The following is a 17098-nucleotide window of genomic DNA, read 5'->3' on the forward strand; positions in this document are numbered from 1 at the left end:
GGGGAAGAGGTTTGCTAGCCATAATAATAGAAGGGGTTTGCCAGTCATAATATTAAAAGAGGTTCGCCAGTCATAATAGTAGAAGAAGGTCGCCAGTCATAATAGTAGAAGAGGTTCGCCAGTAGAAGATGTTCGCCAGCTGTCATAATAGTAGAAAAAGGTCGCCAGTCGTAATAGCAAAAGAGGTTCACCAGTCACACAGTAGGAGAGGGTCGCCAGTCATGATAGTAGAAGAGGTTCGCCAGTCATAATAGGGGAAGAGGTTCGCTGGCCATAATAATAGATGAGGGTCGCTAGTCATAATACTATATAGATGAGGGTCGCTAATTTCATTACCCTTATGTGCAAGTTTCATGAACTAGATCTATATACTTTCTAAGTTATGATGACATTTCGAAAAAAACTAACCTTAGGTTACGATTTCGATATTGATTCCCCAAACATTGTCTAAGTTCATTGACCCTAAATGACCTTTGACCTTAGTCATGTGACCTGAAACCAAGGCAGGATGTTCAGTAATACTTGATTACCCTTATGTCTAAGTTTCATGAACTAGGTTCATATACTTCCTAAGTAATGATGTTATTTAAAAAACTTAACCTTAGGTTAAGGCTTGATGTTGACGCCGTCGTCGGAAAAGCGGCGCCTATAGTCTCGCTCTGCTATGCAGGCGAGACAAAAATGGTGGTCTTCATTTGTTCCTTAAAATTTTCGTATTATTGTGAAATAATATAATTCATCATGTTCCATGTTTGCCTGCGGGGGGGGGGGGGCACCATTTTTCGAAAAGTACACAGGGGCGCCAAAATCAGGTCGGGCCCAGGGTCGCAAAGATCATGGATACGCGCCTGACATTTATATGCATTTTGTTCATAATTACAAAACGCTCAGAATTTTTAAATTTTCAGTTCAGAATGCATGAGATATCAAAAAATTGATCCCACCCTTCGCGCTCGAATGATTAATTTCGGCCTTATATCTTATCTTGTTTGTAAAAATAAAACTATGATGTACTTAAAATATCAGACTTTAGTGGGGACTACAGAATAAAAAAAAAGAGAAATCAGCTTTTAGCGGCCCATTTTGGGGGAAATGTGGATGAAAACATTTTTTCCACTCCTATTTTTTAATGCTTCCGCTCCCAATGTTCTTTACCTATTATGACTAAAAAACATCTTTTATTATGAATAGCGACACTTTCTCCTATTTATGACTAGCGAACCTCTTCTACAATAATATGAATGGCGACTCTCTTTTACTATTATTGCCTCTTGTCGAGGCCCTGGCGGCTGCTTTCCGAGCGAAGCGAGGGATTTCCTAATTCGCGAAGCGAATTAGACCTGGCGCGAGCCAGTGCCTCTTGACATCTGGGCTGAATTATATATTCATGAGGAACGTCTTCCTAATGAATATACATGAGTTGTAATATCGCCGGTCACCTAGTAAACCAATGAAATGTCGAAGCTGTTTCGTCCGGGGTTTGGAATACTATAGTAGTCCACTATTCTGCAGGGGATTCAATTAATTGCGGGACACTAAAGGGGATATAACCAGCAAAATGCTACAAGCAGTGGTACTACTACTACTACTAGGGCTACTGTACTGGCCGTAAAAGACCCATCACCGCCCCGAAACTTGCCGGGAGATACTGGTCAGCCGCTGGTCAGACTCGAGTCAAGGGGAAACAACTCTACTCCAGCATTCCCTCACTGTACCGCGGAGAACGATAATCGACACATAGTGGAATCGCATGAAAGATTTTCCATATCCTGTCGGTAGATTTACAAAATCATCTCGTCCTTCCAGTGCAGATTTAATTTTATCGACTTGCAAATCCTTAAATAGGTCAATATATAGCATTTTAGAGGCATATTCAATGCTCTTTGATATTTCGTCGTCACTCTTCGTCAAGAATCCACGGGTCGCCATTCAATATGAGCTCATGAATTTTTAATATGACGTCATAGCAGCCCGCGCTCTCATTGGATGATTTTCACCGACCAGTTTTTGGTCGGTATATTGGTAAAAACAATAAATTAACAAAAGAAAGTCGGTGAAATTCGGCCCAGATGTCAAGAGGCCCTGTCTCGGTGTCTCGCGGCGCTCTGCTTCGCTCTCTCCCTTGCTGCGCCATGTTCGCTCGGAAAGCAGCCGACAGGGCCTCGACAAGAGGCTATACTATTATGACTGGCGACCCTCTTCTACTTTTATGACTAGCGACCCTCTTCTACTATTATGACTGGCGAACCTCTTTTACCATTATGACTAGCGAACCTACATGTCTGGCGACCCTCTTCTACTATTATGACCAGCGAATTACCTCTTCTACTTTTATGACTGGCACCCGGGGGGGGCCACTTCCATTGACGAGTGGATACCATGCGCGACCACGGGGTCTTGAAAAGCACCCTAAACACGTATTTTCCATATTCTGAAAATGCACCCCTTAACAAGTATTGGAAACAAAACGATAGTCTTAGCAAGTATTCCCTGAAATGAACCCCTAAACAAGTACAGAGATATTTTATTGTTATGTCACACGTCCGTCGGTCGTCGGTTTTACATTTTAATACGGCCCCACCTTCCACACCTCGCGCAAATCGGACTCTAAACACGTAGTGTTGGGGCAAAAAGGACATCCTTTATAAAACATTTTGATTTTGTTTTATCATCCCCGCATATTTGACCCTAAACACGTATATTTTTCCGAGCGAAATAGATACCCTTTTTTCAATATTTTGGTGTTTTTGACACCCTTATCACGTTACGTACGTAACGTGCCCTATCTTTAAAAAGACATCCTTTTTACGTGTTTTTTTTGGTCGCGCATGGTATCCACTCGTCAATGTAAGTGGCCCCCCCGGGGACTGGCAATCCCCTTTTCCTATTATGACTAGCGACCCTTATGGTTAATGTACCCTTTTCCTCTTTATGACGTACTTGCGACCCTCATCTAGTATTATGAATACCGACCCTCTTTTTATTATGACTATAGCGATCCTTATGGTCAATGACCCTTATGGTCGATTATGGATTGTGTGTGTGTGTGTATTTGAATTTTGTCAGACGTGTATCAATCAGAAATGATTATTTACGTCTGGGACCGACCTTTAACGTCACCATCCGAAAGACGTGACCCGGGGAGTGTTTCATCAACATTTTCATCCGACAAGTTGATTAGTTGAGAGGTACTGTTACTATGGTAACTGTCGGATAAAATGGGACTTGTCGGATAAAACGTCCGACAAGTCCTTTCATGAAACGCTCCCCAGGGCTCGAACCTCGAATCTCTGCATCAATTTGTAACTTCCCCACATAGCTTGGATTACAGGCGCTCGCCACAACGCCCAGACCCTCATGCTGCATTATGAATATCGGACCTTATGACTTTATGACTAGTGACCCCTTTTCCCTTTTATGACCAGCGAACATTCGGGTATAGGAACTTTTTATTTATTTATTTTATCGTTTTATTTTAACAGAATAGCCCTTTCAGTTACAAGAACTGCTCGACCAAGGGGCCCTGTATCAACAGAAAACTTAAACGTTATGACTAGCGGTCCTTATAGCGGGTCTTATGACTAATGGTCCTTATGACTAGCGGGCTTACTTTGTCATTTTGTGACTCTGGGTTCTGAAACCAATTTATGTGAGGGGCTATAGCCTCCTCTGTGACTAAACCGATGTCTTAATTATTGACAAGGGTCATATCAGAAACAGATTATTGAACCTAGCCTTTGGAAAAATAGTGTTCATTTTGACTGAGTGGAATTTGTGAGTGGATCAGTTTCTTTTGGAGCCCAGTTTATAATGCACAATGATATGATTGGCTATCTTTCTATTACATTAATTTATGGGCAATGTCTATCATTATCTTACCTTTTAAACCAAATATAGGCCTAATTTGTGATTGGCATGCAAGCTGCTTTTTATGTGTTTGCTCTGAATCGATTGCCTGGTACCTAGGTTATATCATGTAAAAGATTATGTAAAATATTAATACTAATAAAATATATTATGTAAAGAAAATACTTGTTTCAAATTTGTTTGCTGTTTGTTTTCTATCCTTTTTTCACTTTAATTCGTTTTTATCATCCATATTGTTTCTCCATTAATTATTGCACATAAACATTATTATTGCCCCTTTTAAAAGTATTGCTTTTCAGCAAGCCTTCTCCGTTTGGCTCGGTTTGGCTACTTCATTTCTTTTCTTAATAGTAAGATAATTAAGATTCGTTCTTGGTACTGATTATTTTCATTATTATTCTGCTTTTTTATGTTTTCACTGAAAATTATGTAAATATTTGACTTTGTAATGATTGTTTGTATTTTGTTGACGGTAAATAAATAAATCCATTAAATCAATCAATCTACCACAAATTAAAAGTTGTAACACTGGTCTCTTGACACTAAAATGGCTACTTGAAAATACATTGTTTTACTTGAATTGGGAGGCTATGGGAAATTAACTTTAATTTTACTTCCCAAACCTCATGTTTACCTGAATAGTTTACATGGAGCCAATCGATGAGTCTTTGAATCAATGAAACATCCATATAAGATGACATATCCAACATGAGTTGCGTATTATTTTCATCCAACTTTTCGTGTCTTTACCTTCTTTTAGTAATCAGGAGCCCGGAACACGAAGATTAGCCCCCGGGGGGGGGGGGCACTCGACCAAAAAAGTGGTAGGGGTGTGCCGCGGGCGAGACAAAAAACGGGGGCCTTGGAGCGGGCGAATTGTAAAAAGGAGGGTCCTCGGAACGGGCTTCGGAACTACAAATGTTTGTGAAAACGGGGGTCCTTGGAACGGGTTGCCTGCGTGCGAGTGCGTATGCATCCCTATATTGAACGTGCATGCAGCTAGCCCGGCGGCACGACTGACGGGCGCGCTAGCGCAGAGGCGATGGTCGAGCTGCGGCCGCTTTTCACCAAAATTGCGACCGGAACGGCGTACCGGAAAATATGCGAAGCCCTGGAGCGGATTTTTTCTTTTCTTTTTTCTCGAGAAGAAGAAAATGCTATGCCTTGGAGCGGCTTTCTTTGTTCTTTTTCTCAATAAGACAAAAATGCTATGCCTCGGAACGGAAATTTGAGTGTAAAAATGGGGGTCCCCTCCGCGGCACATCCACTATACTGAGTGCCCCCCCCCCCCCCGGGGATTAGCCATGGATATCAAGATCCCTTCTGATTGGGTTCTGGCCCGGGGGGGGGGGGGCACTTACATTGACGAGTGGATACCATGCGCGACCAAAAAAACGCGTAAAAAGGATGTCTTTTTCAAGATAGGACACGTTACGTACGTATAACGTGATAAGGGTGTCAAAAAAACAAAAATATTGAAAAAAGGGTATCTATTTCGCTCGGAAAAATATTCGTGTTTAGGGTCAAATATGCGGGGATGATAAAACAAAATCAAAATGTTTAATAAAGGATGTCCTTTTTGCCCCAACACTACGTGTTTAAAGTCCGATTTGCGCGAGGTGTGGAAGGTGGGGCCGTACTGAACCAAAATAATGGTGTTTAAAGGTAACTGAAAACCGACGAACGAAGGACGCGTGACATAACAATAAAATATCTCTGTACTTGTTTAGGGGTTCATTTCAGGGAATACTTGCTAAGAGTATCGTTTTGTTTCCAATACTTGTTAAGGGGTGCATTTTCAGAATATGGAAAATACATCGCTGTACTTGTTTAGGGGCTCGTTCTGGGAATACTTGCCAATAGTATTTGTTTCCAATATTTGTTAAGGGTAGGGTTATTCACACGCCAATAAGGGGTGCATTTTCAGTATATGGAAAATACGTGTTTATGGTGCTTTTCAAGACCCCGTGGTCGCGCATGGTATCCACTCGTCAATGGAAGTGGCCCCGGGGGTTCTGGTCAATATTTTGAACTAAATGCGCATGTAACATTGACCTTAATTGGTCAGTCCATTTAGCAATCGATCGCTTATCTTTGTGTTACGCAGCCAAGGTCATATCGCATTCATTGTCATATTCCTGTTCTGTAACGAGAGATCCTATTTGAATAAATGTATCATTGAATTAAATTGTAAGACGTGAGCATCGAACGAAGACGGCTTCACTGAATAATTTGCAAATTATTGATACCCTCTACGTTCGTTGGACGTGAGCCTCTCATCGTTTGGGCAGCGTATCCCGGGGGGGGGGGGGCAGTCAAATGTATTGCTGTACACACGAGTGGCCATATTATTTCCACACACCCCCTAAAAGAGTTTTTCTCTGTGTGCAAATTAACCCCCTAAACAAGATTTTCGCTGTCTTTATTTACACATTTTGGCCCCTAAACAAGTTGTCGCCAGAATATGACCCCGGGGAAAAGGCTTGGGGGGGGGGGGGGAGGGAAATCATACCCGAAACACGTTTGGCCAGTCTTTAAAAAAAGCTTTGGAAAAAAATACCCTAAATACATTTGACCCTGCGATTGACCATTGACCAGTCTTTCAAAACCAAAACTGAAAAAACACCCCTTAAACGCGTTTTTGGTCACGCGTGTGTACAGCAGTATATTTGACTGCCCCCCCCCCCCCGAGCTTATCTCTCTTTCATTTTTTTTTCATTCCTTCCACTTTCTAGGTTCTCTCAACTGCACCCCCCTCCACACACATTGAGCCCCTAATTCCCCCATTCCTTTCTCCCCTCATCTTATGATTTCATCATCACTCTCTCTCTTTCCCTCTCGTCTACTTAATAAGGTTGCCTAGCAGGTTGGGTTAGCAATTATTCTTGGAATGTTTCTTAGAATTAAGAAATTTCACCAGGAAAAGCCCAAGGCCAATAATACAAAAAGGGGGTCACAATTCCACTTTTTGTATTAAACAAGGGGCATCACTGAATAAAAGGAGGTTAACAATAGCTAAGATTTTAGTTCTACAAATTTTAATAAGGTCATTGATATAATCTTAATTGGCATTGAATTTTATGGATTCTTAAAACCTTAAATAAAGCAACAACATGATAAATCAAATGAAATGAACTGCATACAGATACAGTATACAAATATCAATATATTAAATAGTCAGACTTAACACACTAAATTAATTATAACCATATTCAACCATATAAACATTTGCTGACAAGAAAAAAAGGAATTACGTGTACATGCAAACATAGACGGAACTATGAACTTAATCATAAATGAGCTATAATGTAGTCTTCAGGCACAGACCCTCATTGAAAACTTTAATCACAAACGGGTCATTAAACAGGAATAGCACAAATCCAACTTCTGAGAGGGGCTTTTAATACCAAAACCTCAGTCAGTACAGGCATTGAGGTTTCATAATTTGGGGGCCATTTCATAAAGCTGTTCTAAGTTAAGAGTGACTTTATTATATCGAAAGACTGGTGATCCTTTGTTGTAAATTATATTCACCATTAGATGTTCATTGGTGATTATTCCGCACGTAACAAAGCTTCACCAGCTAGTCATTCTTAAAGTCGCTCTTAGCTTATGAACAGCTTCATGAAACACACCCTGGGTCCCGATTTTATAAAAGTTGTTATAAATACAAATTTGACATTACAGTTTAAAGCTACTGAAATTGTTCAATCTGATTCGCTGATAGTAAATTTGATATAGAAATCATGCATTTGTTATAATAATAACAACACTTTCTGCAATAGGTCCCAGGCTCCTGCAAGGCAAAGGTTAATAATTGATTGTATGCTTGATTTTAATGATTGATTGTACATACATGTATATACTGTAGTCAATGCAATCAATGGTACAGGGCCCCGTCTTACAAAGAGTTACGATTGATCCGATCATTCGCAACAATGGACAGCCAGCAACATTCAGTTCTATTATGCATTTTTGTTCAAAGTATTTTCTAGCTATGATGTTTATTCATGCATTCATTGTTTTCTTGAAAATTCACTGTGCTGCTCTTTGCATACAAAGGACATTGTGCAAATTTTTCGTAGAAAAAATTATGACATTGATAGACGGGGCCCACATATGCTTCTACAATGATTGTTAAGCTTTGTATTACCGTCCCCAGATCACCTTCCTTGAGCAAAAGGTGCATGCTAATGATATAAAACCCTGCGTATGATTTCATGAAGCTATATATTTCTTTGTTATACACACGCATTTGACCAGCAACCACCAAAATCAAGTTAGTCATCAGGAAAAGTTCTCTGTAAATAGCCAAAATAGTAATTTGGTCTTCAAAAAGCAAAAAAAAAAAAAAGCTTCTCCGAAAGAGTAATTCTTCTTCATACTGTCAAGATTTCAAATAGTATAGTTGAATGGAAAACACATATATAAAAGAGTTTCTTTGACACCATCTTGTGGACTACTTGGAAGTTAAACCAAAATTGAAAAGTGTGCACATCTCATGCTTAAATTAACTCTGAAGTTCATAAATAAGTTTCTCCTCATTCTTTGAAGTCCTTGATTAGTTTCTTCTGTATTCAATCAAGTACTTGTGTGCCTTAATCATAATGTTGATCAATTTTGACAAGTTATATATCATTTTAAAGCTTACAAAGTGCTCTATCAAACTTAATAAAAATTCAAAAAATTCATTATGGGCGAGTTTTTGTTGGGTTTGGGATAGTTGGTCATATATCAATGAGTTTTCCAATAAATTTGTACTACAATCAATTCACAAGTTCCCTCCAATATGCCACATATTCATGGGAGGAACTAACTAGGCTTGAGGCACAAACAAATACACAAATAACAACCACTCAGCAACACTCCGTTATCATCACATATCGTTCTCCACATCCCAAGAACATTCAAATCGATAGGTGATAGGTCATTTTCTGTGTTTGCCCAAAATATTGGAATGCATTACCTGATAAATTCAAACAGTGCCCTTCTATTAATGTGTTCAAGAAGATACTCAAGTCTCATTGTTTCAATATATTGCAAGTAGTTTTTCATGTTCTTCAGTTTTATTCCAAATTTTTACCCTTTGTTGTATTTCTTTCTGTCATTTTGTATAGCGCATTGTCACTTTTGAAAAAGTGCTTTATCAGAAGTAATTATAATTCAAGAAAACAATCCATGTGAAACAACTGAAGGAATGATAAAAGGGAAAGGACAAAAGCGATCCTCCATTATATCATAAATAAAACTATGGATTAACCTATTGATTACTGAATTCTCTGCACAGGGCCCATCTGGTTCCAATACGAATTCTAGAGCCACTGGATAAACAAAATCAATTCCTTTCTCAAGGCCTTAAGTTGTTCAATAGAAGGCCGTAAGAATCTAAAGTGTGTATTCTGATTAATATCGGAATGGACTTTTTTCATGAAGATAAGAAGTAGAACAAACCATCACATTCTTCCAATAAAACAATGAACAAACGACAAAATAAATGAGAAGAAAATTCAAAGATTAAAGGTCAAGTCCAACCCAGAAAAATGTTGATTTGAATAAATAGAGAAAAATCAAACTAGCACAATGCTGAAAATTTCATCAAAATCGGATGTAAAATAAGAAAGTTATGGTATTTTAAAGTTTCGCTATTTTTCACAAAACAGTGATATGCACAACTCAGTGACATGCAATGAGTCAGTCCATGATGTCCATCACTCACTATTTCTTCTGTTTTTTATTGTTTGAATTATACAATATATCAGTTTTTACAGATTTGACAATGAGGACAAGCTTGACTGAACCATATAGTATTCAACAATGCTAATTCCACATGTTCAGGGAGGAATTAATAATTGTTTCACTTGACAATGAGGAGAAAAGTAGAATATTTCATATTTCATATAATAAAATACAAAAGAAATAGTGAGTGGATGACGTCATCAGTCTCCTCATTTGCATACCGACCAGGATGTACACATAACTGTTTTGTGAAATTAAGAGACACTTTAAAATGTCATAACTTTCTTATTTTACATCCGATTTTGATGAAATTTTCAGTGTTATGCTTGTTGGATTTTTCTCTTTTTATTCAAACCAATTTTTTTGGGGGGTGGACTTGTCCTTTAAATATTAATGGCAATCTATCTGGATTTATCTTTCCTTTTCCCCGACTTGCGCGCTAATTGTACTGTGTTTTCAACTACTGGTGCAGTGGCCACATGCTGCTGGGGTTTCTGCCACGCCACTGGGTTTCTCCTGTACATCGGCCAGGGAGGTAAGGTGAGCTGGAAGATACAAAATAAAAATGAAATTTCAGATTAATTTTCTTTTTCCTTCATATTACAATGAATCAGTTTGAAAACATAATTACACATAGCAAGACAGACTGATCTGAAAAGTATTATTTTTCAAGAGCAAAGCAAGTACTTTGGGCCACAAATATATCACAGTAATCCTTGAACATTGTGGAGCATTCTGGCCCAGTGGATTAGTCTCCGGACGTTGAAACAGAGGGTCGTGGGTTCAAATCCCAGCCATGGCGTAAATTCCTTCGGCAAGAAATTTATCCACATTATGCTACACTCGACCCAGGTGAGGTGAATGGGTACCCGGTAGGATTCATTCCTTGAACGCTTACGCACCTATAAATATGGCGGCTCAGCTACAGCCGGGGTAATAATATGATACAAAGTACCAAAGCGCAGAGTATATGCACATAGTAACTGCGCTATATAAATGGACATATTATTATTATTACATGAAGTCGACAGAGTGTTGTTCATTCATTTGTTCCATTTCATATTTATATCAAGCGAAAGATACAATACTTCCTACGATGATATCATAAAATATAATCAATTATGGTAAGTAACTTTATTACGCCAATCATTCAAAAGTTACAGTATTTGTAAGTCTATGTGAAAGAAGCCCCTGGGTCCCGTTTCATAAAGACTTGTTATAATAACAAACGCCCAATTTCTATAGCAAGTTTGCTATCAGCCAATCAAATCGAAGGGTTTCAGTAGCTTTAAACTGTTAATATTGCAACTTTGTTATTATGACAAGTTTTATGAAACATGCCCCTGCTCTGTGATCCATCGAGTCTTTTCTGTAAAGCCAAGTGCACTCCATGGCCCGTATTCTGAAGTCGGGTTTGACTTAAACTTAGGTTTAAAGTTGTGGTTTAAGTATGGACAGCCAATTGTTACATAAATCACTAACAGTAGAGATATAATATTTCAGTTCATTTGGCTCTCAAATTATTCATAATTGTGTAGGAAGTATAAATAAATGATTGTCTTCACCATCGGTGAATCAGGAAAGAGCACAGTAAACATAAGAAACATACAACTTAATACAAATTTTGACACTTTTGGCTTCCCATAATTTTAGCACAGAGTTAGACCATGGTCTAAGTTAAACCTGACTTCAGAATATAGGCCCATGAGTCATGATTGCACTATAAAGGTCCGATTGCAACAATCGCAGAGTATGCGCCAACCTGCAATGCGCTGCAACTGCGATCTGATTTGGTGCAAATAGAAAATCACGGACCGAATCTCAGACATTTGGCATGTCAAATCGTCCTGCGATTCCTCTGTGATGTTGATAATGTCGGCCAATCAGATTTGTCCTAGACGGCGTCACAAGCAGCTGCTTCAGCGCATAAGACATACGCATAAAAGAGGTGGTGCCATACATCGTGTTGGACAGCTGTTGCAATGTGTGCGTTGGCCTGTAATGCCATTGGGCTATTCCATGGTTACCCATGTTACATTTGGAGACACCTTGACTCATACTTGGAGCTGTAACTCCATTATTATTGATAGGAACTAAACATCTCTTTATCACAACATAGTAGGCAGTCTGACTATCCTTTGTATAAAAACAAAACTTGGGAAATTTCATTATGCTCCTGGCAAATCTTAGAAATGTGTCGGTTACTCATGTTACATGATTTGGACATGCATAAAATGAAAAGTGGACATAAGTGAAAAGTGTCCTCATACAAGGCTTTTATGAAAGTTGATTATATCCATTTCAAATAAGTATATTAGGGAGACAAATTTGTATATAATTCAAAAAATAAAGAACACATGGTTTTTACTAGGGGTGCAGATAAAGTGGTTACTCACATTACGGTTCAGATGGGCTATACAGTACAAAGACACATTGAGCTCATGTCCACCAACCTATGGAATTGCCCCATTGCGCTGACTGAGTAAGATGCGATTGGCAACTTCATGCAATCGCATTGCACAATGTACGCTGGGCTTAAGTTAAGACTCACTGTTTCATACAACCTTTTAAAGGATGGTCTGGTACTTACTATACAGGAGAGAACAAAACCAGCACCGAGTATGTACACAGTCTGTACGAACTGCTCACAGACATAACCCCAGATGAACCCTACAATCTGCAAGGGAATGCAAAGTGCAACATTTTATGAATCACAAGACTTCTTATCAGAAATGAAATCAGGTTGCAGACAAACTTTTCTCACTAAATTCCCATTCAATGTATCGATTAATTAAATGGATCAAAATTTCAGGAGGAAAATGAAGGTGATTGGAAGGGAGCAGAATTTTCAGGAGCTGATAAATTAGGAGGGTTGGCATCTCTGTTGGCTATAGATATTTATCCAATATTCAAGCAATCATTCTGAATTTTAATCCATAATAACCTGCAATATATTTCAAAACAGTTACATGTAATAGCAAAACTTAATAAAAGGTGCTGTTATGAGCTACTGAAAAAAGTAATAGTCAAAGCAATTCGTCCCAGAAGGCTAAGATTACAATAGAACGATAGACAGTTTAATGGAAAGAGGATCCTGTTTGAGGAGATCTAGAAAGAGAGAAGGAAAATGATGACTAGATGATGGGGGGAGGGGAGGAGATGAGAAAGATGAAGAGGAAAGGGAGGAGGTGGTGTGCAAAATGAAGAACAGGATAGGAAGAAGAGGATGAGGAAGATGAGCTGCAAAAGGGGGATATATTATGAGAAAGCGCATGAGGAGAAAGAAGAGATAGAAAGGGAAAAGGAAAAAGAGCACTAGATGATTATGAAGAGGATGAGCAGAAAAGGAGAAGAATGAGGAGGGGGAGGAGGAAGAGGTGTGGTACATAAGGAGGAATGGGATGGGAGGAGGAAGATGATTAAGAAATGAGGGAGATGAGGAAATTAGGAAAAGGAGGATGAGAAGGGGGTGAGAAGGTGCAAAAGGAGGAGAAAGAGGGATAGCAAGATAAGGAGGGGAAGAAGAGGATAGGAGGAAGGGTACGAGAAAGAAGTAGAAGAGGGGGAAATGTGGAGGAAGAGGAGTTAAATGAGAATAAAGAGGACTAGCAGTAGCAGATATGAAGGAAGATGGATAAGATGAGGAGGGATGGGGGGAGTACTGGAAGAGGAAGAAAAGAAGATCATATAACAATGTACTAATTATTATCATTTCTAGGATACACACACACTACTACTAGCCAATGTACCAAAAAAATTGTTTGCAAATAGTCAGGCTTTATGCATTATGACACTCACACAACATGTGAGGTTAGTATATTATGATAACCCTCCAAGAAGATTTAATCAAAACTATGTGATTTTCATTCATGTTGACTAGAGCAAACACACTTAAACAAAAATTTACTTACCCCAAACAGCATGATTATTGCCTGGAATATCTGCTCTGCAAGTTTCTGTCCCTTATAATCCTGTGAAAACAGTAAGAAAAAAACAAAGAAAACATAGCCATAGATAAGTATGACATGACGTCATTTTGTTTAATTTTAAAAGGGACTTAACAGCTTAAACTAAAGTTAAAGTTTTAGGAGCACTCATGACGTCATGTCATGATACTTACCTATGCCTATGGCTATGTTTTAAATCTCGTCTTGCCTCTAACATTAGTCTTGTCTTAATTGATGAAGTTGATTCTTGATCGATTTTCAAAGAATGGATTTGTTGATAAAAAACAGTTAGTCTTAGAGCCTATAGTCTATAGAGGCAAGATTCTTTAAAAATAAAATAATACAAATATTACAATTTCATGTTTACAATAACCATAATTTGTAGTCAGTACCGTAGTCTGATTCAAAGTCTCCAAAACAGATTTCAGGAATCTATTGGATATGGAAAAAAGGCGCGGCAGGGCCAAGGCCAAGCTGAAGCTCTCTCTCGACCTCTCCTTTTCAGCTTCCATCAAAGTTTCTTCCCGTTTCCCAGGCCCATTTCATCTTAAGCTCGGCTAAGACAAACTCGTATTTCAATGGATGGGACCACACTCAAGACACTCGTTAAAAATACTTACCATATGGGTTGGTACGCTGTCCAAAAACCCCATTCTGTCGAGTTTACTTGTAGTTTCTTGATTATCACTGATCTTGACAATAACCACTTGTCCAAAAGGTCTAATATTCAGCTGTAATAAATTTCAATTCGCCCGGAATATGAATAATACGTGTCGTAAATGTAGACGGCCACAGCAAACAAAACCAATTAAGGAGAATAGCGCCAGCTCCGTCTTGTCTGCGGCTCTCATAAAATAAAAACACTGTCAGCTCAGTTGTGAAATTTCTCGCGCGAAAGGGATATTTTGTAGCCTTTGAAGTCTGAACTAAGTTAATGATCAAGAAAATCAACCATCGAAATGCCTGGTAAAGTCAATGTAGACAAGGAAATTTGGCGATGGACTGAAACAACCTCTCCAGAAGAAGTGACGGAGGAACATGTTCGGATTGCTTATCGAGTCAATCTCCCAATTTGTTCGGCGTCTTGCAGGTAAAGTCTGTGGTAGTAGTGTTAGTGTTACTGTGATGTGCAGCTGCAGTGAAATAAAACAGGATCATGATCAAGTTAAACTTAAAAAGTTATGACTCATGAGCGATAACACTAGTTCATGTTTAGCCTCTGGGCCCTACAAGCAAAAATAGTTAGGAGAATAATCCGAAAAGAAAGAAAATATATGAAAGAAACAAATACGGTAGAGATAAACTGATAAAGAATGAAAGATCATTGTCGACTCGATCTAGCTAGAGTCTAGATCTCAAAAGAATTGAATTTCAGCTAAAAATTCAGGGAACATGAATGGGAAGAGAGAGAGGAAGAAAGTGTTCTAACATTAGGCCTAACGTTAACCATGTCATGTTATTAACTCACTGTTTAAATTGAGGCATATGGCCATGGCAAGTTCCCCCAAGTCTGCGCACAGCAGCGCAGTCCCCCTTGTCTGCGCACACGCGTATCTGCGCGATTCTACTACTACTAGTAAAAGAAGATACGCGACGACCACAGACTTTACACATGCAATACATAGAAAGATATTCATTAAAAAATCTGACTCAAAATGACATAAAAATAATGAATTTGGGGCATTTCATGTGATGGCCTCAAAAAGCAGCCTTTTTCATCAAAATCCCCGAATTGCGTGCAAAGTGAATGGGTGCGCATACATGGGGTACCATTTTTTTGTTCAATCTGAAAATGACTGCCTGATGTTTTTTGCAAGAAAACCATGTATTTCTAATTTTTATGAGATATTTAGTTCAGTTATGATAATATTAAGGAAAATTATCAACTGAAAGAATTTGTGAAATAAAAAGAAATTCATGTTATGATGGTGGGCCCCAAGTCTGCGCACCTAACAATTTGAGTTAAGATTTAACATGAATTTCTTCTTATTTCACAAAATCTTTCAATTAATAATGTTCCTTACATTATTAAGAGTAAGTGTACCAAGTTTCTCATTAAAAAATGAAAGAAAATATAGGATTTTCTTGAAAAAACCTCGAGCAGTCATTTTCAGATTGAATAAAAATGATACCCCATGTCTGCGCACTCATTCACTTTGCACACGATTTGGGGATTTTGATGAGAAACGCTGCATTTTGAGGCTGTCACATTAAATGCCCTAAATTCATTATTTTCCCACCATTTTGAGTCGGATTTTTTTATGAATACCTGTCTATGTATTGCATGTTTAAAGTACGTGCTCGTTGCGTATCTTCTTTTATTCGAATCGTGCAGATACTCGTGTGCGCAGACAAGGGGGACTGCGCAGACTTAGGGGAACTTGCCATAAATCTCAACTCAAATCGTTAGGTGCACAAACTTGGGGACCACCATCATAATGAAAATTAAAATCACCATTTTCAAGTGACCAAAACATTTCATCTGCAAAGAGGGAACTTGCAATCGGAATTTGAATTGAATTTTATCAATGGAATCCATTTGTTGCACTTTTACAACCGATAAGAAATGTATTTTTCAACATGGTGTTTCAAGATTTAAGTATTTATTTTTAGAGTGTTCCATAGTCATGTTTGTGCGCATCATCCATCATGATCTGAGCCAAGTATCATATTTTAACTATGTGCATGCCATTGACAGGTGATTAATTACATGTAGCTATAGTTAGATCTATCAGCTGATTTTTCACATGATCTTCATTCTAACTGCAGATTGGATGTGTTCATTTATAAAGCGGGTCGTGTGGTCCAGTGGTTAGAGCATTGGACTCATAATCGCAAGGTTGTGAGTTCGAATCCCAACTCTGCCATTGTCTCCACTTTGATAAAAAGGCCCAAGAGTGATATCTGTCGTCTATTACGTCAGCCACTATGACTGATTAACCTAGACGTAAAATGTTTCCAAGGTAATTGGTTATATACCAGCTTGGCGTTTACCAGCAAAAAATGCTGTCCTGCCGATTTCCTACGGGAGTTACCACAAACAGAAAAAAAGAAAAAAAAGCCAAGTAGCTGAAAATAATCCATGGACAAATATGTTTAAATACCACTACAATTTCTGAATACTACAATACTCTGAAGTGCTGCAAAGTAATAAAGCAATACTTTGATTCTCATTTGTCCAGGCGAAACTGCAAAGGCAATCCAAATTGCCTTGTGAATCTTGGTGAGAAGGAATGGCTGAAGGGGATCAGCGATGAACACTGGTATCAGATGGATGACCCGGAAGAAGAAACGAGGAGAAAGGTCAGTCTGGTCATGGGTCAGGGTGGTAGTCTCAAAGTTAAAGGTCAAGTCCACTTCAGAAAAATGTTGATTTGAATAAATAGAAAAAAATCAAAATTGCATCACGCTGAAAATTTCATCGAAATCGGAAGTAAAATACGAAAGTTATGACATTTTTCATGTTTTGCTTATTTTTCACAAAACAGTGATATGCAAATGAGGCAGTAGATAATGTCCTTCACTCACTTTTTCTTTTGTTTTTTATT

General features: G+C 38.5%; 2 protein-coding genes across 3 annotated transcripts in view; one reads left to right on the forward strand and one right to left on the reverse strand.

The window, feature by feature from the left end:
- Window positions 1-6883: 6883 nt before the first annotated feature.
- Window positions 6884-14694, reverse strand: LOC129276497 (signal peptidase complex subunit 1-like). Its single transcript, XM_054912874.2, has 4 exons — window positions 14171-14694; window positions 13515-13574; window positions 12194-12280; window positions 6884-10148 (listed from the first exon to the last, which is right to left on the reverse strand). The coding sequence occupies exons 1-4, from the start codon at window positions 14201-14203 to the stop codon at window positions 10005-10007; spliced, it is 324 nt and encodes a 107-aa protein (XP_054768849.1). The 5' UTR covers window positions 14204-14694; the 3' UTR covers window positions 6884-10004.
- The window catches only part of LOC129276498 (ubiquitin carboxyl-terminal hydrolase 48-like), a 37064-nt gene continuing 34074 nt past the window's right edge, over window positions 14109-17098 (forward strand). For both annotated transcript variants that reach the window (XR_010295654.1, XM_064109243.1), the window contains exons 1-2: window positions 14109-14640; window positions 16733-16853. Coding sequence is in view for 1 of the 2 variants with exons in the window: in XM_064109243.1 (XP_063965313.1) it covers window positions 14510-14640; window positions 16733-16853 (252 nt within the window). In the remaining variant the exon portion in view is untranslated. The remainder of the gene's footprint in view (window positions 14641-16732; window positions 16854-17098) is intronic.

The sequence above is a fragment of the Lytechinus pictus genome, chromosome 14, assembly GCF_037042905.1.
Source record: "Lytechinus pictus isolate F3 Inbred chromosome 14, Lp3.0, whole genome shotgun sequence".
Lineage (NCBI taxonomy): Eukaryota > Metazoa > Echinodermata > Echinoidea > Temnopleuroida > Toxopneustidae > Lytechinus > Lytechinus pictus.

Bases quoted from the DNA above. Each gene is read 5' to 3' on its own strand.
- LOC129276497 (XM_054912874.2), bottom strand. From the start codon at position 14,203: ATGGGGTTTTTGGACAGCGTACCAACCCATATG. The intron at 12,281-13,514 runs GTAAGTAAATTT...ATTCCCTTGCAG, and splicing joins CAATAATCATGCTGTTTGGG to ATTGTAGGGTTCATCTGGGG. The intron at 10,149-12,193 runs GTAAGTACCAGA...TGTATCTTCCAG, and splicing joins GTTTTGTTCTCTCCTGTATA to CTCACCTTACCTCCCTGGCC.